The sequence below is a fragment of the Dermochelys coriacea genome, chromosome 24 (assembly GCF_009764565.3).
Source record: "Dermochelys coriacea isolate rDerCor1 chromosome 24, rDerCor1.pri.v4, whole genome shotgun sequence".
Classification (NCBI taxonomy): domain Eukaryota; kingdom Metazoa; phylum Chordata; order Testudines; family Dermochelyidae; genus Dermochelys; species Dermochelys coriacea.
This window is the reverse complement of record NC_050091.1, coordinates 1-22,776: the sequence shown is the minus strand read 5'-3', so window position 1 is coordinate 22,776 and position 22,776 is coordinate 1. Positions and strand designations below refer to the sequence as shown.

The 22,776-nt window shown below is 45.0% G+C and overlaps 1 protein-coding gene across 6 annotated transcripts in view; it reads right to left on the bottom strand.

Annotated features, from left to right (window-relative positions):
* The window catches only part of RIT1 (Ras like without CAAX 1), a 64,709-nt gene extending 41,944 nt beyond the window's left edge, over positions 1-22,765 (bottom strand). For 3 of the 6 annotated variants that reach the window (XR_006276829.1, XR_006276830.1, XR_006276831.1), the window contains exons 1-6: positions 22,417-22,764; positions 22,126-22,249; positions 20,351-20,407; positions 14,591-14,664; positions 13,802-13,993; positions 7,375-7,487 (exon numbers count right to left, since the gene is read on the bottom strand). Coding sequence is in view for 3 of the 6 variants with exons in the window: in XM_038382913.2 (XP_038238841.2) it covers positions 10,260-10,490; positions 13,802-13,993; positions 14,591-14,664; positions 20,351-20,407; positions 22,126-22,249; positions 22,417-22,638 (900 nt within the window). In the remaining 3 variants the exon portion in view is untranslated. Of the gene's footprint in view, positions 1-7,374; positions 7,488-7,514; positions 10,811-13,801; positions 13,994-14,590; positions 14,665-20,350; positions 20,408-21,982; positions 22,250-22,416 lie in introns of those variants that run through there. The other 3 variants (XM_038382913.2, XM_043501772.1, XM_043501773.1) reach the window with 3 other exon arrangements.
* Positions 22,766-22,776: the final 11 nt, after the last annotated feature.

Sequence of the window (22,776 nt, the reverse complement as noted above, 5' to 3'; positions counted from 1 at the left end):
AACTGAACTGGCCCCAGTTATACATCTGTCATCTTCCATCAGGTTTACAGCAATGCAATATGCCTGGGCATGAAGCCATCTGCCCTCAGGAAACTCCAACTAATTCAGAACGTGACAGTGCATCTTCTCAGAAAGATGAAAAGACTGCTACTTACCTCTCGTAACTGTTGCTCTTCGAGATGTGTTGTTCGCGTCCATTCCAATTAAGTGTGCGCGCGTCACATGCATGGACATCGGAAACTTTTTCCTTTAGCAGCCCCCATCGGGACAGCAGGGGAGCCCCCCAAAGAGTGGCGTCCTTATGGCCGTGTATATAGTAGCCTGCCAGCCCAACCCCCCTTTGGTTCCTTCTTGCCGTTGACTCCAAAAGAGGGGAAGGGGGCGTGGGTATTGTAATGGATGTGAACAACGCATCTAGAAGAACAACTGTCTTTTCTTCAACTGCTTGTTCACATTCATTCCAAATAGGTGACTTCCAAGCTGACCATCAGTGGTGGGTAGAAGTCAGGGAATGATTGATTGAAGGATAATTTCCGCTGCATCATCTTTGGCCTGTTGGTCAATGGCACAGTGGGCTGTAAATGTATGCACTGAAGACCAGGTAGCCGCCTTGCAGATCTCATGGATGGGTACCTGTGCCCATGGTGGTCTTGCGCTCTCGTCGAATGGGCTGGGATTGCTGGGGCTGGGACCTTGGCCAGCTCATAGCACGTGGGAATACAGTCTGTGATCCATGATGATATGCGCTGCGTGGAAACCGGAAGGCCCTTCATTCTATCGGCTATGGCCACAAACAGTGGGTTGATTTGCGCAAAGGCCTCATGTGCTTTATGTAGAACTCTAAGGCTCTTTGAACATCTAGGGTGTGTAAGCTGTGGTGCTGCGGGCTTGTCTGGGGCTTCAGAAAGAACACCAGCAGGCAAACATCCTGCCCCATGTGGAATTGGGAGACCATCTTGGGGAGGAATTTAGGGTGCGGTCCAAGTTGTACCTTGTCCTTATGAAACACCATACAAGGGGATTCAGAGGTGAGAGTCCTCAGTTCAGAGACCCTCCTTGCCCAGGTAATGGCCACCAAAAACGCTACCTTGCATGAAAGGTTAAGGAGGGAACAAGTGGCTAGGGGCTCGAAAGGTGGGCTCATAAGTTTAGAGAGGACGAGGTTCAGATTCCAGGTAGGTATGGGTGGACGAGAGTAAAGGTACACCATCTCCAGCCCCTTGAGGAAGCGCACCACCATGGGATTTGAAAACATCGAGTGCCCAGATTCCCCTGGATGGAAAGCTAAGATAGCCACCAGGTGTGCTCTGATGGAAGAAAATGACAGGCCTTGTTGCTTGAGATGCAGCAGGTAGTCCAGAATATCTGGGATAGAAACCTGTAGTGGTAGAAGACATTTGGGTTTGCACCAGCAGGAGAACCTTTTCCACTTGGCCAGGTAAGTTGCCCTGGTGGAAAGTTTCCTACTACCAAGGAGAATCAGTCTCACTGGCTGAGAGCACTGGCTCTCCATGGGATTTAGCCACGGAGCTTCCAAGTCATGAGGTGCAGAGACTGCAGGTTCAGGTGGAGAAGGTGCCAGTGGTCTTGCATGAACAGGCTGGGGTACAGGGGCAGGGCTATCGGAGAGTCTAAAGACAGGTCTGGGAGTGTCATGTACCAAATCTGCCGCAGCCACAACAGGGCAATCATGATTACCATCGCCCTCTCCCTGCGAATCTTGATCAGGACCCATTGAATCAGCAGGATTGGAGGAAGGCGTACTTCAGTCCCTCAGTATTAAGAATGTGTCGGACATCAAGCCCAGGCTGTGGTTTTGAAATGAGCAGAACCAAGGGCAGCATCTGTTGTCCTTGGTGGTGAAGAGATCGACTTGGGGATAACCCCACCTTTGGAAAACTGACTGCAGGACATCTGATTGGATAGACCACTCGTGAGCCTGGTAGGACCTGCTGAGGTGATCCGCCAGCACGTTCTTTACCCCGGGGAGGCAGGATGCTTCCAGCTGAATGGACTGGGCTATACAGAAGTCCCATAGGAGAAGAGCCTCACAGCAGAGGGGTGAAGAGCAAGCTCCGCCCTGTTTGCTTTTTGTAAAACATGGCAGTGGTGTTGTCTGTCAAGGACTGTCACGCTGTGACCTTGCAAAGTGGCATGAAAAATTTGACAGGCCAGACGAAGACTCTGAATTATTTCATGTTGATATGGAGAGGTATCTCGCCCTGGGACCACAGACCTTGTGTCCTCAGATCCCCTAAGTGTGCACCCCAGCCCAGGTCTGACTTGTCTGTTACTAGCATCAGAGAAGGTTGGGGCATGGCAAAGGGGACTCCTCCACAGACTACTGATCAGTCCAGCCACCAACGCAGGGACTCTTGGACTTGCCCGGGTACCGTTACTATCAGGTCCAGACCATCTTGGGACAGGTACACGGGACACAGCACGGGACACGAGCTGTGAGCCATGCTTGTATGGGCCTGAGCCTCAGACTGGCATGCTTGACCATATACATACCAGGCTGCCATATGTGCTTTTAGCTTCAGGCAAATCCTGATGGTTGTGGTGGGGTACTGTATCATTGTCCTGACAATTTGCTCTATGGCTTGAAATCTGGTCTCTGGGAGGCTCGTTTTTGCCTGTACTGAGTCCAGGACTGCTCCTATGAACTCTATCCTTTATGTCGGTAAGAAGGACGACTTATTTATATTGAGGAGGAGCCCCAGTCTGTGAAAGGTGTCCCTGACAAGTGTCACATGGGACTGTACCTGATCTTTGGATTGTTCTGTCAGAAGCCAATCGTCGAGGTATGGGTACACTCGAATGTTTCTTTTGTGCAAAAAGGCCACCACCACTGCCATGCACTTGGTGAACACGTGGAAAGGCCTGGACAGGCCGAACGGGAGTACCGTGAACCGGTAGTACTCTTAGTGTATTACAAACCGGAGGAAGCGTCTGTGTGCCAGATGGATGACAATGTGGAAATAGGCATCCTTCATGTCGAGGGCAGCGTACCAATCTCCTGGATCCAGAGACAGAATGATAGTGCTTAGGGAGACCATGAGGAACTGGAGCTTGATCATAAATTTGTTGAGTCCGCAAAGGTCTAGAATGGGTCGGAGACTCCCCTTTGCCTTGGGGATTAGGAAGTAACAGGAGTTGTACCCCTTTCCCCTTAGCTTCTGGGGAACCTTCTTCACCGCCCCTATATCTAGGAGCGAATGGGGATGAATGCATGAGGAGTTGCTCGTGAGAGGGGTCCTTGAAGGGAAGTGGGAAGGAGGGAGGGAAGGAGGAGAACTGGAGGGAGTATCCCACCTATACCGTGCATAGGACCAAGCGGTCCGAAGTTTATGGGACCATGCATGGTAGAAATGGGATAGCCAGTTTAAACGGGAGAATGGATCTTGGAACTGGGTTGGTAGGCTGTCCTTGTGTGTGCCTTCAAAACCCTTGCTTGGGCTTATTCTGGCCTTGGTTAGGTGCGTTATTGGACAGCCTACGCCTGTTATTTCTGCCTCGCCTGCGATACAGGTCTTGTCTGGAGCGAGGTTGATACTGCCTCTGCTGCAGAGGCTGCGGCCTGAAGGGCTTCCGCTGGGGTTGCTCGTATATGCATCCCCAGTGATTTCACTGTGGCCCTGGAATCCTTAAGACTGTGCAGTCTGGAGTCAGTTTGCTTGGAAAAGAGGCCTGAGCCTCTGAAGGAGAGGTCTTGCAGGGTGTTTTGGATCTCGGGAGGGAGGTCAGACGCCTGCAGCCACGCTGAACATCTCATAACCACTCCTGCAGCTATCGTTCTGACCGCAGAGTCAGCCGAATTGAGGGAGGCTTGCAGCGACGTTTTGGCTACCACTTTCCCTTCCTGGATTAGCGTGGCGAACTCTGGAGGCAAGTCCTGCAGTAGGCAATCCTTAAACTTGGACATAGCATTCCAAGAGTTGAAAATGTTAAGGATTGCCTATTGGTTGGCTATGCAAAGTTGGAGGCCTCCCGATGAGTAGATCTTCCTACTGAAGAGGTCTAAGCATTTGGCCTCTTTGGCTTTCAGAACCCAGGCTTGTTGATCCTGGCATTCCTTCTCATTTACAGCTGAAGCGACCAGGGAGCAGGGTGGGAAAACAAGAACTTGTAGTGCTTGGATGGGGCAAAAAATTTCCTTTCCACCCCCCTGGCCATCGGTGTAATCAAGGCTGGGGTTTGCCAGATAGTCTTGTAGTTGCTCTGGATGGTATAAATCAGAGGTAGTGCGACTCTGGAGGGATCTTCTGGAGCCAGGATGTCAACCATGGGATCCTCCGGCTCGACAGTCTCTTCCATCTGAAGGCCCGTGTTGAGGGCAATTCGGCGGAGAAGCTCTTGGTGGGCCCTATAGTCAAGCGGTGTTGGTCCTGAAACCGATGTACCTGCCACTACTTCATCTGGGGCTGGTTGCCATCGTCCTGGCCTTCCTGTAATTCCTCATAGCTTTGGGCGGTGTCGGGACCTGACAAGATTACTCCCTCCTGAGACGTAGTCTGCTTCGGGAACAGACCTATCACTGTAGGCTGCTCCTGGGGATCCGAGGGCGGTCTAGAGAGCATGGCCTCTCTTGTCCTTGAGGTGTGCCTATATGGGAACCTTGAGTGGCGTCTCGTTGAGTGCCCGGATCTAGAAGCTCTAGAAAGGGTGTCGGTGGTGGTAGTAGGCCTATGGGGTCCAGACGGCCACTGTCCCAGAGGAGTCCACTGCGGCTGCCACACTGTGTGATACTCTTTGCTGGTCATGGTCTGGTGCCTGCTGTAGCTAGAGCAACTGGAATCGGCTTCGGAGACAGAGGAGGCCGAAGGACAGGACCAAGGTGGTGCCGATCTTTGGGTGGCCGTGGGGTGCCATGAGGTGCGGGTCGGGGACCGGTGCTGAGATGACTGGGACCGCGAACAGTACCGGGTATCCCGGAACCTGGATCAGTCTCGCACATGCGGTGCCAGGGAAGTGGTTGGCATGGAGTCCCAGTGCCGAGTGACCGATGGCGTCGTGGAATGGCATCGAGTCCTCGATGAGGGAGCCGCGGACACATCTGCCTCTGGTGCCGTAGCCTCGTGTTGGGTCATGGGTGCCAGGAAGTGGCGCTGTGCCGAGCTTGAACGGGAGCGGTGTCATGAGTGGTACCGGATTGGTGACCTTGAGCAGCGCATCATTGCTGGTTTTCCTCCGAACGGTACCCGCCTGGGCAGTGTCAGAGGCTTCTCCCTGCAAGGGAGGGGATTTGGCATCAACAGTTTCAAGAGATCTTTTGCTGCCTCAAATGTGTCAGGCATGGAGGAGGGTTCTAAGACCTCCTCAAGACACTCACCAGCACTGGAGTCGCTGGGCACCGGACTCAACAGGGCCTGCGGCACCAGAGTCAACAGTGCCAGTTCCTGGAGGGGACCCAAGTCTTGTCTCTGAGTGCTAGGAGCCTCCTTGGGCATCTTGCTTGCTCTTTGAGGGGAGCGTCCTCTTTCCCCCTTGTTATCGTGCTTGACAGTGCCAGAGATATCAAGCGTGCCAGGGCTGGTCAGCCCATCTCGGTGCCGGTGATTTATGATGCCTGGGCAGTGCTGAGTCATGCACCGATGCTGCGGCACTTCTCACCGAGGAGCTCAGGCCTGGTACCGGGCAGTCTGGGGCCACTGGTTGCAACGCAGCCTCCATGAGCAGCTGCTTAAGACAAAAGTCTCTTTCTTTCTTTGTGTGTGACTTGAAAGCCTAGAAAATTTTGCAGCACTCAGCCTGATGCGCTTCCTCCAGACAACAAAGGCAGGAGTCGTGGGGGGTCACTGTTGGGTATAGGCTTGAGACAAGTGGTGCAAGCTTTAAACCTCTGGGCTTGTGGCATCCCCCACAGCCCAAGCCTGGTGCTGGAAATAACTCTCAGACACCTGTAACTAAAAACTGTATCTAAGTTGTAAAACTATCTAAGAACAATTCTAACTAGAAAGACTAAATTGCTAAGGGATCACTCGCAAGTGAGAGCGCACGTTCCAACACCGTCACGGATGATAAGAAGGAACTGAAAGAGGGTTGGGCCAGAAGGGTACTATATACACCGTCATAAGGGCACCACTCTAGGGGGCTCCCCTGCCGTATCGATGGGGGCTGCTAAGGGAAAAAGTTTCTGACGTCCGGGCACATGATGTGCGCACACTTAACTGGAAAGGACATGAACAAGCACTCAAAGAAGAACTACTGCAAGCACATCAAATCTAGCCTCTGCTCTCTACATTGGCTTTCTATATAGATAATTGCGTCAAGTTCAAGGTCTCTATCCTTGTCTTCAAGGTACACAAATCCCACGGCCCAGGATATCTAGATCACCTAAAGCTTTGGGATAAGGACTATAGTTAACAACTCTGCTGCTTCAGCATGGGGAATTTTCTACAAGAATAAAAAATGTTTATGCAGAAGATAGGGTACTTTCTCAGAAGCTGCTCAAATTGCTGAACAAATTCCCACCAGACTGAAGAACTATCACAAACTTCATTATCTTCTTCTGCATGTGCAAAGTACACTACATTTACTTTGCTTTCTTTAATATGAACACATTTATATATTTTAAAACTCCAAACAGTACACTGCAGACAACAGTGTATTAGAGAAAGCGAACCACATGACAGACATGTGCTATGTAGCTTAATGCGCTACTGGCACTTGTACTATCATGTTAAGATTGGTAGAAGAATTTATAGAATAAAATAGGAAGACAAATGCTTGTTACATAAATCCCTCATGCTACTTTAACCATGGAACACTGGTGTCTGCCTAATTGAAGGGCTGAGGACTTGAGAGTTCATATGGATCAGATAGGGGTGCAGATAGAACCAGCCCAGATCATCAACACAAAAAAGGTGATTATAGTTTCGTTTCCTTTCATCCATCATAAAACAAAAAAAATTCAGATTAAATAATAAAATAATAAGTAAACTGGTGGAGGACGATGTTTTTAAAAAGTTAAAAAGGAGTCATACAGTATCTTCAATTAAAAAAAAAAAAAGAGTATTAACCTGCCTTTTTTAAAGGGGTATCAAAACAGTTGCCCCATTGTTAGCTAGTAAAAACTAAGAGCAAATAATACACAAAGAAATCTATACAATGGGAAATACAGGATTAAGTTCTCCTGTATGATAACATCAGGTTTTCCAGACAAAGCTGCTTACCCTTCTAAACACCATTATCTTCCCAACCCTAAAAGTCAAAACATGGCAACTCAAAGACTCTTATATAGTACATACCAGTCTGAACTATTATATTAATGAAAATTCTCTCACAATCTTAAGTAGGTGGTAGCATCAAACTCTTCTTATGGTACTTCTTATCCTTGCATCTTTTAAATGGTTATTTAGTTTTACAGCTCACCTTCTAAGCCTCCAGCTAGTAAGCTAAATCCACCAGAAGTTATGAGCGTACTACAAACTTTGTTTATTTCTGAGCCCCCAGTCGCAATATTTTCTATTGACAGTCTTAGTCACCTAGGATTAAAACATAAAATACGAACATTTATATTAAAAATTCTGTATTTCAAAATGAAAATCATTTCTTTGTGTACAGATTTATACATGACAAAAATAAAACAATCTTCTTGAATAACATTGTGTAAAAAAGTGCTTGCTATTCAGATTTATTAATTCCACAAGCAACAGGCTCAAATGGAATCACTAAACATTGAATTTGTTAAAGGGCTAATTTAAGGCACAGAAATCCCACCATTTATCAGAAGGCAAGAATAGGATTAGCCTTTCATCGCTGCTCACAGGTTGCGTCTTGTTAATGCCTGCAAGTTTTGAACATACTAGTAGCTGAGTAGAATTTCAAGTCAAGTTTCTATCCTTGAAAAGAAATAGGAATTAAAATGCTGTTTAACTTTTAGAGAAAGCTGGTTTTGTCTCATCTTTTAATTAGAAACAGCCTTTGTGTGTGCACGAGCATTATTTCTATATTTTTTCACGGATGTTTTCTGTTGTGTGGCTTACCAGAGATTTTTATCTCATGGTTATAGACAGTACTTACTCCAATACTGAATAACTATTAGGGCATTAATTTCTAAATCAGTAGCTATGGTAAAGGTATGCAACATTGCTCATGAAGTTAGTTTTAACAAAATCTTTCATTTTACACTGCAACAAACAAGTAAAATACATTCTAAATGTTCTAGATTATTTTCATCTACTTTTCCCATGTAATGGATTGTGGCACAGCACAGCACAACACAGGTGGATTTGCAATGGAACTTTAAAAGAAAGAACCCAGAAACTGATTTATACAACTTTGTAGTGCAGGTGCAGAGTTTTAAAGAAGTATTAAAACAAAACAAACAAAAACCCAGAAAATTCTATATCAGTTTCTCCGATTTCCTACACAGAAAATCAAACTTAAAAAGCTTTCATTTGCTATGATGCTGTTCGCAAAGGAACAGGAAAAGCTAAACAGTTTCGTGAAGGAAAGCATGAGGGCTCACCCATTTGCCCTATTTGTTGCTTTCATTGGATCCTTTATACACAAATCTTAACGTCTCTGCATTCCAACTCTGAATGTACAATGATCATGTATGTCAAACTAAAGCTGAAAATACAGATCTGACACCAACCCAGTATGGCCAAATTAATTGACAAAACCAATCACTGAATACAGTTGTGATACTATACTTGTGAGCAAGGAAGCACTTTCGTTTTAAATTCCAGTTTTTAGTGTTTGATTTTCTGAGAAATTATGTTTAGCCTAAATTTTCTCTTGCCATTTCTGAGTTACCTATGTGAATTATGTTACTGAAAAAAATCCATCTTTCATGCTATTTTTATACTTGAATAAACTCTGGATTAAAAATCTTCAGAACTGACACACACACATATATATATATATATATATATATAGTCCTTCATGAAGAACATTTAATTTGCACCATTTGAAAAATGTGCTTGACAAAACACCAGCTTCCTAACCAGCTTAAGTAAACACTGGGCACAAATATCTATATATACCCACTTGAGTGTGTGTATATGTAGGGATATCCATGTATATATCATTCTCAGGACCTTTTCCCCCTCATCTCCCCACCTACCTACAATGGAAGAGTCTCACCATGTTTGGAGTTATTTCTGCTAAATCCCATTGCCAGTAATCTCTAATTTTACACTCTCTCTCTACAACACAGTGCAGTGTCGGATACAGAGCCTCAAAGCATAAAAAAAAAATAAATCTGTAATGAAACTGTGTTTGAGACTTCAGTCTAACAATATTGGCTTCTTTAAGAAAAGAATGTAAAATTTTATGCAAACACATAAGCTAATACAACATTACAGATAAGATTTTAAGCATGCAAGCCAGGAAAGTCAAAGCTCTAGTTTCCTAGAGCCCCTGCAACTCTATCACATTGCACATACTATACTATGTCAGTACAAGAACACACTATATACATTAAGAAAATGCTACATATTCATGCAATATTCTCAAGTTATGGCTGCCTTGGGAATCATAATTTTAATTTTCCTGACTTGTTTAAAATCTAAACTATACTGTTGCATTATACTTGGTTTCTTATAATTACTTTTAGATAAACACGCACATGGAGTCAATCATTACTCGTTTGTTGGAAAAATGCACAATCAGAACATAAAGCAATTTCAGCATGAGTTCTTCTCACTGACGTGCATGCAGTTTGTTCCATTAGTCTGCTACATGTGCTTCACAAACATAACACGGATCTTGACAAGCCTTCTCATACATTGTGAATTACTTTTCCTGAAAGCAGCAAACTTTTTTGTGCAATCCTCCAGGAGAAGGGAGAAGAAAAAAAAAAAAAAAAAAAAAAAAAGAAGACGACTTAACTAAGTTAGGCTCTAAGTAAAAGTTCAAAGACATTCTACATGGTTCAGTTTTCATTATGCTGAGATCCCTTAAGACAAACATTCAAAAGTGCAGGAACATAGGTAACAGCATTTTCAACCAAATACGTCAATGACATTTGCAGGATCCAAGTCAGAAAGTGACAGTAAACAAAAGTAAAACCCACTGCTGTGTCATAGACCAAACGTTCTGAAATTGGGGGAAAATTACTTTAAACAACAACAATGTAAATCGCAGCCCCCTCAAAACTTCCAATAGTTAGATTTCCTTTTAAAATAGTCAAAAAATAGAGAAAAAAGCATGATGCTCAAAATGTAGGTTACTGGACTGCTTTGATTACATATTCCAGTTCACAGTTTGACAGATACACCACACACACTGTGCAGGCCCCCCCTCCAATTTCAGGTCACTGAATCTTTCTTCTTTCGGAACGGTGACTTTAGTCTTTTCCATACGCTGCTTTTGGGTTTGGATTTTTTTTCCAGGGCCATTACTGCTTCCTTCTCTTTCCTACGGATTTCTCGCACGAGAGCATGAAATACATCATCAATATAATAGCGGAACACGGCTGAAGTTTCAAAAAAAGGGCAGCTGAATTCTCGTGCTAAAGCTGCGCCTTCTTCTTTGGAGACCTTCAACAAAGTACATATTTGTCAACAAAGCAAAAAAAGTGTTCATTCCTTCCCTCTTTCTGCTCCCTTTGCCTGTTCCTTTCAATCTTAACCATGTGCATTCTTTCACATTATTTGCTCCTTTTGGAACATCCCCTTTCCATGCATCTCTCTGAAATCTCTCCCTAAAATCCACTTTTCTCTAACTTTTGTTTACTCCTAGTCATTCACCTGATCTTTTAAACATTTGTACTGCATCCTATATCCATACGACATCCAGCTCCTTGAGTAGGGACTGGATCATAATCTGCATTTGTAAATAACGTTTTATACCTTTGGCACTATACAAGTAATAAATAGAAAAGGGTTTTAATAGCATTAAATGCAAACAAATTATTAATCTTTCAAAACCTGAAAAATTAATAAAAACAAATGAGAACAACTGTTGAGGTGGAATGACAAGACATGTATTAGGTCACAATTAATCCATTTCCCTGACAGCGTAAGAGTGTTCTCTACTGCAGGTTTTATAGCCTTTTGTCCAAAATTATCTTGCTTCAACCACGTTCCTGTGGCAACTATTCCACTGACTAAAACATTTTAGTCAGGATGATTTTACAGATATTGAGACTAACATTTTTCCATTCATAATTTTATCTCATTTCATATTTAAACATCCTTTTATCAAATAATTAACCTCCCTTGTTGGTGTTAAGCCTGCAACTATCTGAAGGCAACATGCAACCTCCCCAAGTTGTCAATAGGAAAGTTATACACTGGACCCTCGCTAGAACGCGGGGTTTGGGATCCATCGCCATGACTGCGCTATATGCGAAGCCGCGCTATAGCGACACGCCCTCTAGCAAGGGTCCACTGTATTTCTTCACATCAGTCACTACCTGCGATTTTTGGTGGTTTTCTCTGAACGCCATCCAATTTGTCCATCTTTCCTCCCAGAACGGAACACATTTCAGAATGTGGGCTCACTGGAGCCATATGAAGGGACTGTTGATTCCCTGTCCTGTGATATGACTCCTCAGCATATAGATCCAACTATGTCCATGGCATTTTGCTCCCATATCATATAGGAAACTCAATATTTCCTGTGCAACCACTACCTGTGGTCTATTTCAGAGTTACTATTTGCCAGATTTTTTCCCCTCACAGTGAATCTGTATTTTGGATTATTCTTCCCCAAATGTTCTAGCTAACACTTTCCCAAATTGAATCTTATTTTATTTTCTGCCCTTTCTAAATCCCCTTTTATTATTTCTCTGTTCTCAATGTACTCACAACCCTTCCTAATGTATTACTATTTGAAAAGTTTGTTCAAGTGTTGTTTAATCCCCTGTGCAGATGCATTCTCCTTTCAGGATAAGAGAAATGAAAAACATAACGGGAGTTGAGGGTTAGAAATTCTAGTGACAAACACCCAGGTTTTCAAAGCTGAAAACTGATGTGTTTGAGATTATGTCATGTCTATTAACTTTACTTTTGATATTACTATTCTATAATAAAACTACATGCATTTTAGAGATCCTGCATTCTGTGCTTACCACCATTGCATGACATCCCTCTTTCAACATTACTAATACAAATATGACGACATTTATTTTAACCATTAAACCAAGAGCAAAAAACGTAATTCAAGAAAAAGGAATAAGCAAATACACTTAGAATAAACCACAACATTATGTTTTAAGTAGGGCAGTTAACTCATGCGATTAACTCAAAAAAATTAATCGTAGTTTTAATCGCACTGTTAAACAATACCAATTGAAATTTATTAAATATGTTGGATGTTTTCCCTACATTTTCATATATATAGTATTCTGTGTTTTAATTGAAATCAAAAAGTGTATATTATTTTTTATTACAAATATTTGCACGGTAAAAATGATAAACAAAAGATACAGTATTTTTCAATTCACCTCATAGGAGTACTGTAGTGCAATCTCTTCATTGTGAAAGTGCAACTTAAAAATGTAGAATGTTTTTGTTACATAACTGCACTCAAAAACGTAAAACATCAGCACCTACAAGTCCACTCAGTCCTACTTCTTGTGTAGCCAATCGCTAAGACAAACACATTTGTTTACATTTACAGGAGATAATGCTGCCCTCTTCTTATTTACTTCACCAGAAAGTGAGAACACACATTCGCATTGCACTTTTGTAGCCAGCATTGCAAGGTATTTACATGCCAGATATGCTAAACATTCATATGCCTCTTCATGCTTCAGCCACCATTCCAGAAGACATGCTTCCATGCTGATGACGCTCGTTAAAAAAATAAATGTGTTAATTAAATTTGTGACTTAATTCCTTGGGGGAGAATTGTATGTCCCCGGCTCTGTTTTACCTGAACTCTGCCATATATTTCATGTTATAGCAGTCTAAGATGATGACCCAGCACTTTGATCATTTCAAGAATACTTTCACTGCACATTTGACAAAATGCAAAGAAAGTACCAATGTGAGATTTCTAAAAGATAGCTACAGCACTCAACCCAAGATTTAAGAATCTGAAGTGCCTTACAAAAGCTGAGAGGGATGAGGTGTGGAGCATGCTTTCAGAAGTCTTAAAAGAGCAATACTCCGATGTAGAAATTACAGAACCTGAACAACCAAAAAAGAAAATCAACCTTCTGCTGGTGGAATCTGATTCAGATAATGAAAACAAACATGCATCGGTCCGCACTGCTTTGGACTGTTATCAAGCAGAACCCGTTGTCAGCATGGATGCATGTCCCCTGGAATAGTGGCTGAAGCATGAAGGGACATATGAATCTTTAGCGCATCTGGCACGTAAATATCTTGTGAGGCCAGCTTCAACAGTGCCATGAGAATGCCTATTCTCACTAGTGGTGACACTGTAAACAAGAAGCGGGCAGAATTATCTCCTGCAAATGTAAACAAACCTGCTTGTCTGAGCAATTGGCTGAACAAGAAGTAGGGCTTAACAGACTTGCAGGCTCTAAAATTTTAGATTGTTTTATTTTTGAATGCAGTTTTTTTGTATATAATTCTACATTTGTAAGTTCAACTTTCATGATAAAGAGACTGCACTACAATACTTTTATTAGGTGTATTGAAAAATGCTATTTTTTTTTACGTGCAAATACGTGTAATAAAAAAATATAAAGTGAGCACTGTGCACTTTGTATTCTGTGTTGTAACTGAAATATATTTGACAATGTTGAAAATATCCAAAAGTACTAAAATAAATGGTTTTCTAGTATTGTTTAACAGCGTGACTAATATTTTTAATCACTTGACAGGCAGCCCTCGTTTTAACATATATACCTCCTGAACTCCTTTGCATAGTTTACCTGTCGTAGCAGCGTCAGATCAGATTTGTTCCCCACAAGAACCACAGGAGTGTCATCAGTGCGCCGAACACGGTAGATGAGCTGTTTGAACTCACGCACTTCATGAAAACTGCGGCGATCCGTGATTGAATAACAGATGATAAATCCCTCACCTGCCCTCATGTACTGGTCCCGCATGGCTGTAAACTCTGCCTAGAAAGAAAGTTATATTTCAATTCTTGTACAAGCTCAGCAGCTATTGATCATGTAGTCACTGGCAGCGCTCTTTCCATTCTAACAACAGCTATATGCCACGCAACATACTGGTTTGCTTATGCCACACATGGTCCATTGGAAAAAACAGGAGATTTTATGGATTCTCCCTATGTGAAATATTACTTAAACACCTGAAATACACAACTAAAAGTTAAACATATAGCAATTACAGTTAAAAAAACCATATGAACAGTTTGTTTTCTTCCTATTTTTAACGCATCAAACAAAATATTGTGAAAATTTGGGAGCAATATACGAAGCAAATGAAAGGCATGAGTTTCTGTTGCTTCAGGGAATGGGTAAGAATGCTGGCACCTCTTAGTTTGTATATATTATGTATAAAAAAGAATAATGGAAAAATGGGGAAACAAAGCAGGGTACAAAACAAATACAATATGTTGGGGAAATGGGATAATTCCGAAGACAAAACTAGAACAAAGAAAAGATAGAGACAGACAATACATTTTTAAAGGATCTCTGTGAATATGCCTGGCCATTAGTTCCATCCTATTCATATTTTTATTGCTCACATACCTGTCCTGCTGTGTCCAAAATGTCCAAATTTGCAGGTTCATCATCAATCCGTATTCGTATTTTATAAGCATCCTCTGTGGATTTATAAGAGGGATGGGGGAAACAGAAGTTCAGTAAAATTGCAGTACCTATCTCGTGCATACAATGAAATACTACTACTGAGCATTTGATATAAAGCAACAGAAAGTACGTTATAAAATCAATTGTAATAATGTAAGAATTCAGTTTTGCTTACCTTAATAAAGACATATGCTCTCTCAGACTAATGGGCCTTTCCCAACTGAGGTGAACAGGCAGACAAATGAAATAATCCTAATGGCAGCCACCAACAGCACTGCCAATTTCCTAAAACAGGATAAATTACTACGGGTATGTCAACACAACAAGCACTATGCCACTGTAGTGTAGACACTGACTACAGCAACGGAAGAGGTGTTTCCGTCACCATAGTAAAATCACCCCCTTGTGAGGCAGTAGCTAAGTAGATGAAAGAATTTTTCCATCAACCTAACTGCATCTACAATGGAGGTTAATTCATCCTAAATATGTTGCAAAGGGCATGACATTTTTCACAGTTCTGTGAGACATAGCTTGGCTGACCTGAGTTTCAGGTGTAGACCATGCCTTAGAAAGGAACAGATCTTTCCCTCCAAATTAAACTAACCCAATTAAAAAAAGTCACCAAAAGGTGCTCAGATGTTACCATCATGGGCAAGCTATAAGAACCTGAATAGAAAAGTAAGTTCTCCTTTCCGTTTGATCAGATTCTCCCATCATGACTAATGGGCTGAGTGACAACTCCAAAAAGTGTAGACTGAATAAAACAGTCAGAAGATCTCAAAACTAGCAACAACACTTTATTTGGAGACAAAGACTGCAGAAGATCCTGATCCATGGCTAAGGCTCCTACATGCCACAGTAATGCAAATAAAAAACCAGTAATATCCTATAGGATTTTGAAAAATCATGGTGCCATGGGTGGTGGGTATCAAAGGCGGGGAGGGAGGCTGTGCCTCCCCAAAGAGCCTTGCATGGCCCTGGCCATGCTCCACCCCCAGGCCCTTTCCTGCTTCCCGTTCCTAGGCTGTGTGCTATGGGGACTCTTCCCCCCTGGTGGCCAGAGCCCCAGGCTGCAGAACTAATGGGGGCTGGCCTGCACTCCAGGGCTGAGGGAGGGAGGCTGCACCACCTTCCTGGCATGCCAGGGCTAGGCCACACCTCCTGCTCACCTGCCCAGCACTTTGGGGCTGGGGGGTCCATGCGGCCAGCTCACCACCCGGTGCTCTGGGGTTGGTGGCACTCAGGCAGGCTGGGGAGGGGGGGAAGAGGGGAGCTGCCTGCCACACCAGGATGGGGGCGGGGGGAAAAACAGGACTCTGAGCTCCGGCGGGAGGGGCAGGACCTTGGGCAGAAGGGATGGTCCGGGACGGGGACTAGCCTCCCTGAGCCCGGGGTTCACCTGCCGCCCATGCATGGTGCTTTGTAGATACTGGTTTGGCATATTTTTTTTGCTGAGGCAAATTCTCTCAGCACAGAAGTTAGTGTTGCCTTCAGACGGGTGGGGTAAAAAGTAGTGGGAGAGAGATAAACCTTCTTGAAAACAAGTAACTGGTCAAACTAGACCAGGGGTGGGCAAACTTTTTGGCCCGAGGACCACATCTGGGTGGGGAAATTGTATGCAGGGCCATGAATCACGGAGGAGATGGTATGATGGGATAATGTGATTTTGGTAAGTAATTGACCTTTAAATATTCAGGGTAAATAGGACTAATCCCCTGAGATGGGATATTAGATGGATGGGATCTGAATTACCCAGGAAAGAATTTTCTGTAGTATCTGGCTGGTGAATCTTGCCCATATGCTCAGGGTTTAGCTGATCGCCATATTTGGGGTTGGGAAGGAATTTTCCTCCAGGGCAGATTGGAGAGGCCCTGGAGGTTTTTTGCCTTCCTCTGTAGCATGGGGCACGGGTCACTTGAGGGAGGCTTCTCTGCTCCTTGAAGTCTTTAAACCACGATTTGAGGACTTCAATAGCTCAGACATAGGTGAAGTTTTTCGTAGGAGTGGGTGGGTGAGATTCTGTGGCCTGCACTGTGCAGGAGGTCAAACTAGATGATCAGAATGGTCCCTTCTGACCTTAGTATCTATGAATGCAGGACTGGGGCGGGGGGGGGGGGGGCTCACGGCAGGGGGTTGGGGTGCAGGCTCCGGCCCGGTGCCGCTCACCTTGAGCGGCTCTAGGGTGGCAGCAGGGCTAAGGCAGGCTGTGGAAGTGGCCAGCTCCTGGAAGTGACCAGCATGTCCTGCAGTTGCTCCGCCGCACACTGCCCCACATGCTGGTACGAACCCTGAAGCTCCCATTAGCCACTGTTCCCCGTTCCCAGCCAATGGGAGCTGCGGAGGGCAGTGCCTGAAGACAAGGGCAGTGCATGGAGCCCTCTACCCCCCCATGCCCCAGGGGCTGCAGGTACATGGTGCTGGCCACTTCTGGGAGCAGTGCGGGGCCAGGGCAGGCACGGAGCCTGCCTTAGTCTTGTTGTGCCATGGGGCTGGCAATCTGTGGGCTGGATCTGGCCCATGGGCCGAACTTAGCCCTCCCCTGGACTAGAGCCACCTCTGCATGGTGGGGTCCAGGGAGGAGTGCCACCTCCACCCCGATTCACCTCGGCAGGCCATCCAGCCTGTTGGGGAGGAGGGAACCTAAAAATTATAACTCAAAGGTGGGGGGCTTAAGTCAAAAAGTTTGAAAACAACTTAGAGTGCAGGGAGAGAGTAGCTAGGGGCTGTGTGCAGACAGGGAGTAGCTCAAGGTGCAGGTAGCTGGGGCTGTGTGCAGGCAGGGGGGTAGCTCAGGGAGAAGGGTACTAGGGGCTATGTGTGGGCAGGGGTAGCTCAGGGTGCAGGGAGGGCGTAGCTCAGGGTGCAGGGAGAGGTATTAGGGGCTGTGTGCTGGGAGGGCTCCCCTGCGGCCCCTATTCCCGGAGGGGTCTGCCAGCCATGGCAGCTAAGGAGCAGCTTCAACCAGAGGCACCAGCAGGAGATGAGAGAATGCTGCTGCTGCCTGCTCCATGGCACCAGCCAGAGCAGCAGCTGCCCCACACTGCCTGGCTCTGGCTTCCTGCCACTGACCTGGCCAGGTGGCGGGGAGAGGAAATGGGGAGGGGGTTTGGAACTGCCCCCAGGACTGCCCTGCTCTTGCACTGCAGTCGGGGTGTGTGTGTGTGCAATGCCCTCCAGATCCCCAACTCTGCCCAGGGGCTCAGGGCTTCTGCCCCACAGGGAGCACCCGTGCTTGGGGCTCCAGGATTCAGCCCTGCGCCTCCTGGCTTCAGCCCCACGGGGGGTGTTGAGAATCGGGGCTTCAGCTCCACGTCTCCCAGCTTCGGTCCCGTGGGGCCATTATGGCTCGGGCTCTGGGTTTCAGCTGAGGGGCCCCACGGATTCCTTGAAAGGGCTCGTGGACCCCCACTTGAGAATCGCTGTTTTAAATGACTAAAAAATTCAAGAATGTATGCCTCTAGAGACACCTACTAAAGAAAAGATAAGGTTACTGGCTCTGCTACTTCTCCTGGTTTGTATGTGGAAGGGTAAATCTGTTGACTCATATGTCGACAAAAGATGTGGGAAAATCAAATGGAACACACAAGAGATAATTTAGCTGAACAGAAGCATTTTGGGCAGTTACTCTCCTCCTCCTTTTAATCTGCTGCACATTTATAAAAAGTAGCAAACAGCAAAAATGGTACGACAGAAGAGCTGATGGCCATCAAGAGGTCTTTTTTTTTTTTAAATTAGTCTGTTAACTGTGACTGGTAGTTAACTTATCTTAGTCTTAAACTTTTTCTGCAAGTATTTAATAATACCTAGCTCTTATATAGCACTTTTCACCAGAAGATCTCAAAATACTTACAGGGAGATAAAGTATCACCACCTCCATTTTACAGATGGAGAAACTGATTCATAGATTCCAAAGCCAGAAGGAACCATTGTGATCATCTTTCTGGTCTCACCTCCTGAACACCATAGGCCATAGAAATTCCACAAAATAATTCTTAGAGTACATCTTTTAAAAAAAGCTTCCAATCTTGATTTAAAAATGATCAGTGATGGAGAATCCACCATGAACCTTATAAATTGCTCCAAAAATGTACACCTCATTTCCAGCATGAATTTGTCTAGGTTAAACTTCCAACCATTGGATTGTTTTATACCTTTATCTGCTAGATTGAAGAACCCATTATTAATTATTTGTTCTTCACACACAGAACAAATGGACTAATCAGGTTATCCCTTAAAATTCTCTTTATTAAGCTAGATTGACCTACTTAAATCTATCACTATAATCCAGGTTTCTAATTCCCATAAATCTCATTGCTCTTCCATGAACTCTCTCCAATTTTTCAACATCCTCCTTGAATTGTGGACGCCAGGTCGGGATACAGTATTTTACCAAATACAAGTTAAATAACTTCTTTACTTGTACTCAAGATTCTACTCTTTATGCACTGCAGGATCACATTAGCCCTTTTGGCCAAAGCATTGAACTGAAAGCTCATGTTCATTAGCTGATTATCCACAATGACCCCCAAATTTTTTTTTTTAGAGTCACTGCTACTCAGGATAGAGTCTCCCATCCTGAAAGTATGACCTACGATATTTGTCCCCTAGATTACCTATATACATTTAGCCGTATTAAAACGCATAATATGCTTGTGCCCAGTTTACAAAGTGATCGAGATCACTCTGTATTAGTATCCTCTTCATTGTTTAGCACTCACCCAATTTGTTTCATGAGCCAACTTTATCAGTGATGATTTTGTTTTCTTCCAGGTCACTGCTAAAAATGTTAAATAGCACAGGGCCAAGAACAGATCCCTGCAAAAGCCTACTAGAAACACACATGCTCAGTGAGGATTCCCCATTTACAATTACATTTTCAGACCTATCAGTTTGCCAGTTTTTAATCTATTCAGTATGTGCCATGTTAACTTTGTACTGCTCTATTTTTTTTAATCAAAATGTTGAGAGGTATGAGCTCAAACTATTACCTTTATCAACCAATCTTGTAATCTCATCAAAAAAGATACCAAGTTTGTTTGACAGGATCTATTTTCCATAAACTCATGTTGACTGGCATTCATTATAGACTACTTAAACTCCCATACCATCTGTTCAATTACCTTGCCCAGGACTGATGTCCGACTGATTAGCCTATAATTATGCACATCATCCCATTTAAATACTGGCACAACATTAGCTTTCTTGCAGACTTCTGGAACTTCCCTACTGTTATACAATTTAATTAAAATAAACATGAATGGTCAGGCGAGCTCTTCAGAGAGCTCTTTTAAAATTCTTGGATGAAAGTTATCCAGACTTGCTGATTTTAAAAATGTCTAACTTTATAGTATCTATACTATAACTATAGTATAGTATCTGCCAGGAGTAAACAGCTGGCGGAATTCTGCGCCATTGTGCAATGCAGAATTTGTGCAGAAATTAATGTTGTATGCGCAGAATTTTCAGTAAATAACTTTAAAGATCTGGTCATTAGTCCTGTTCCTGGCACAGCTCACAATGCTCTTCGCGGACTTTGGACTCGTAACAACTTGTCTAGCTATTACTAACATGATTATGAATGCTTTCCTTGCAGCCGAGTTTCTGATTTTCTTTAGAGTATAAGGTTCATGGTAAATGATTCCACAAAAACTTCTTTTTAACTTGCAAAGCAGAGACAGATGTTGGAGAGGTTTTTCTTACCAATGGTAGGATCATGGTCCTCTGGGAACCGGTGGCTTATGAACTGCATGGTCATAGCTGAAAATTAAGATTGGATAACTACAATTACACAGGTGATTTCCAGTTGTCCTGACTAACCTCACAGGTGTAGGTGGGGACATGATAACGGACAAAATATTTAAAATTACCGATTGCACAGAAACATTTAAATTATACAATTGGCATACTATTTTGGCATTCGCTAAAAATGGGAGCACTTCATAAGGAAAATGCACATTTTGTTCACCCTAAATCGCAAAGGTGATATGGTAAAATGTACTTATCAGTAAGACTACATTTTAGTCACGGGTACTTTTAGTAAAAGTCATCGCCCGTGACCTGTCCATGACTTGTATTGTATAGCCCTGACAAAATATGGATGCTTGGGGGTGGGTGCCGCCCAGGGATGCTGTGGTTGCTCGGGGTGGGGGAGGGGAGAAGGCTGAGGGGTACCATGAGTGCTTGTGGGAGGGTACCCCTGCTGGTGCTGGGGGGTAGGGCGGATGAGGCTGGCAGGCTCCCTACCTAACTCCGCGCAGCTCCCGGGAAGCAGCGACATGTCCTTTGGCTCCTAGACGGAAGTGCGGCCAGGGGGCTCCGTGCTCTGCCTCCATCATGAGTGCCGGCTCCACAGCTCCCATTGGCTGGGAACCACAGGCAATGAGAACTGTGGGAGCGGTGCCTGCGGGCAGAGGCAGCATGCAGAGCCGCCTGACCACACCTCCGCCTAGGAGCCATGGGAGGGACAAGTCACTGCTTCCGGGGAGCCACCTGAGGTAAATGCCTCCTGGAGCCCACACTGCCTCCCATGCCACAACCCCCTGCCCCAGCCCTGAGCCCCCTTCCACACCCAAACTCCCGCTTGGGCATGGGGGCGGTGGCCCAAGACTGCCCCAGGAGCGGCCGATGCTGCTGGCCCAGGATTGGGCCAGAATCCATGACAGACTCACAGCCTTACTTATTAGTATGTAACTGAACTGTATTCTCACCTATTGCTTATCATTTTCAAGTATGGGGCTACCAGCTTAAAATGGTTTACTAAATTAAACAATGTCTTATAGATATAACATATTAGAACTCTGCAGTGTTTATGATCCTAACCCCTCAAATATTAACTCTTAAATTTAAGAGAGACTGCTGTATTACAGTTTAATCAATCCTAATCAAGGATTTTCACACATATACTTTCAATTATTGAGAATACAAAAGATATCCTACTGGACCTGGGGAAAAATATATTTTTAAAAATCTCAAACCAACCCTTATGCAAGTGGCCTCCACAGTGAAGCAAAGCTGTAGCTCATGAAAACTTATGCTCTAATAAATTTGTTAGTCTCTAAGGTGCCACAAGTACTCTTTTTCTTTTTACGGATACAGACTAACACAGCTGCTACTCTGAAACCTGACCCCTGAAGAAGAACTCTGTGTCACTTAAAAGCTTGTCTCTCACCAACAGAGGTTGGTCCAATGAAAGATATTACCTCACCCAGCTTGTCCCTCTCACAGTGGGTACCTCCACAGTATAGCAGCAAGCAAACCCATTCTTCACCCATGGGAGCCGCCGCTCTCAGCAGTGACTGAGATTAAAGCCTAACGCTCTGCCCCATTACAGACTTTGACCCAGCGCCTGCATCGGTGCCAGACAGACGTCCCCACCTCGACCGGCCCTCAGGGCTCGGAGACGTCCTGCGAGAGAGCCTCTTCCCCCGACTCCTGAGCCAAAGGGCGCCACACCCCAGCAGGCCCGAGACACCCACCGCTCTTGCCTACGCCTCCAGCTCCCAGCATCACTAATTTATACTCGCGGGATAGTCCTAAGGCGCCACCGCCCTGGCGGGCTCCAGAGTCCATCTCCCCCGGCGCCAGGGAAAGCGCCGCCGCCTGCAAGGAGAAAAGAGCGTGTGTGTATCAAAAACCGGCCGGGAAGGGGTGGAGCGGGCCGGAGCCACGGGGTCTTCACAGGCTCTCTCCGCCCCGTCCCGCGCCAATCCGAGACAGGCTGTATCTCCCCCACCCCAAAACTCGCAAGCGCTGGCGCCCTAACTCACCGTGTCAGGGACGCCGGACTTTTCCGCGTTGCATCCTCCCGCCCTCACTGACAGGGCCCGGGAGGGCAGGACCCCACTGGCCCAGGACCGGCACACCACCGCTTCGGCCCCTTCTGAGAGCAGACCAAAATGGCTGCGGCAGCAACTTTGATGCCTTAGGCCCAGCGAGCACTTCATGCCCCGCCCGCGCATAGGCCCGCCCCTTCCGTGTATGGAGTGCATCAGGAGCAAGGGCAGCGCTGCACCCAAAGGTGGAAGAGGGACTATCCCTGATTCCTTCACTGCCGGGCCCTTTCTCTTTTGAGCAAATCGCTTACCTTCCTCGATTCCTCCATCTCCTAGTGAAAAGCAGCCTTTTGT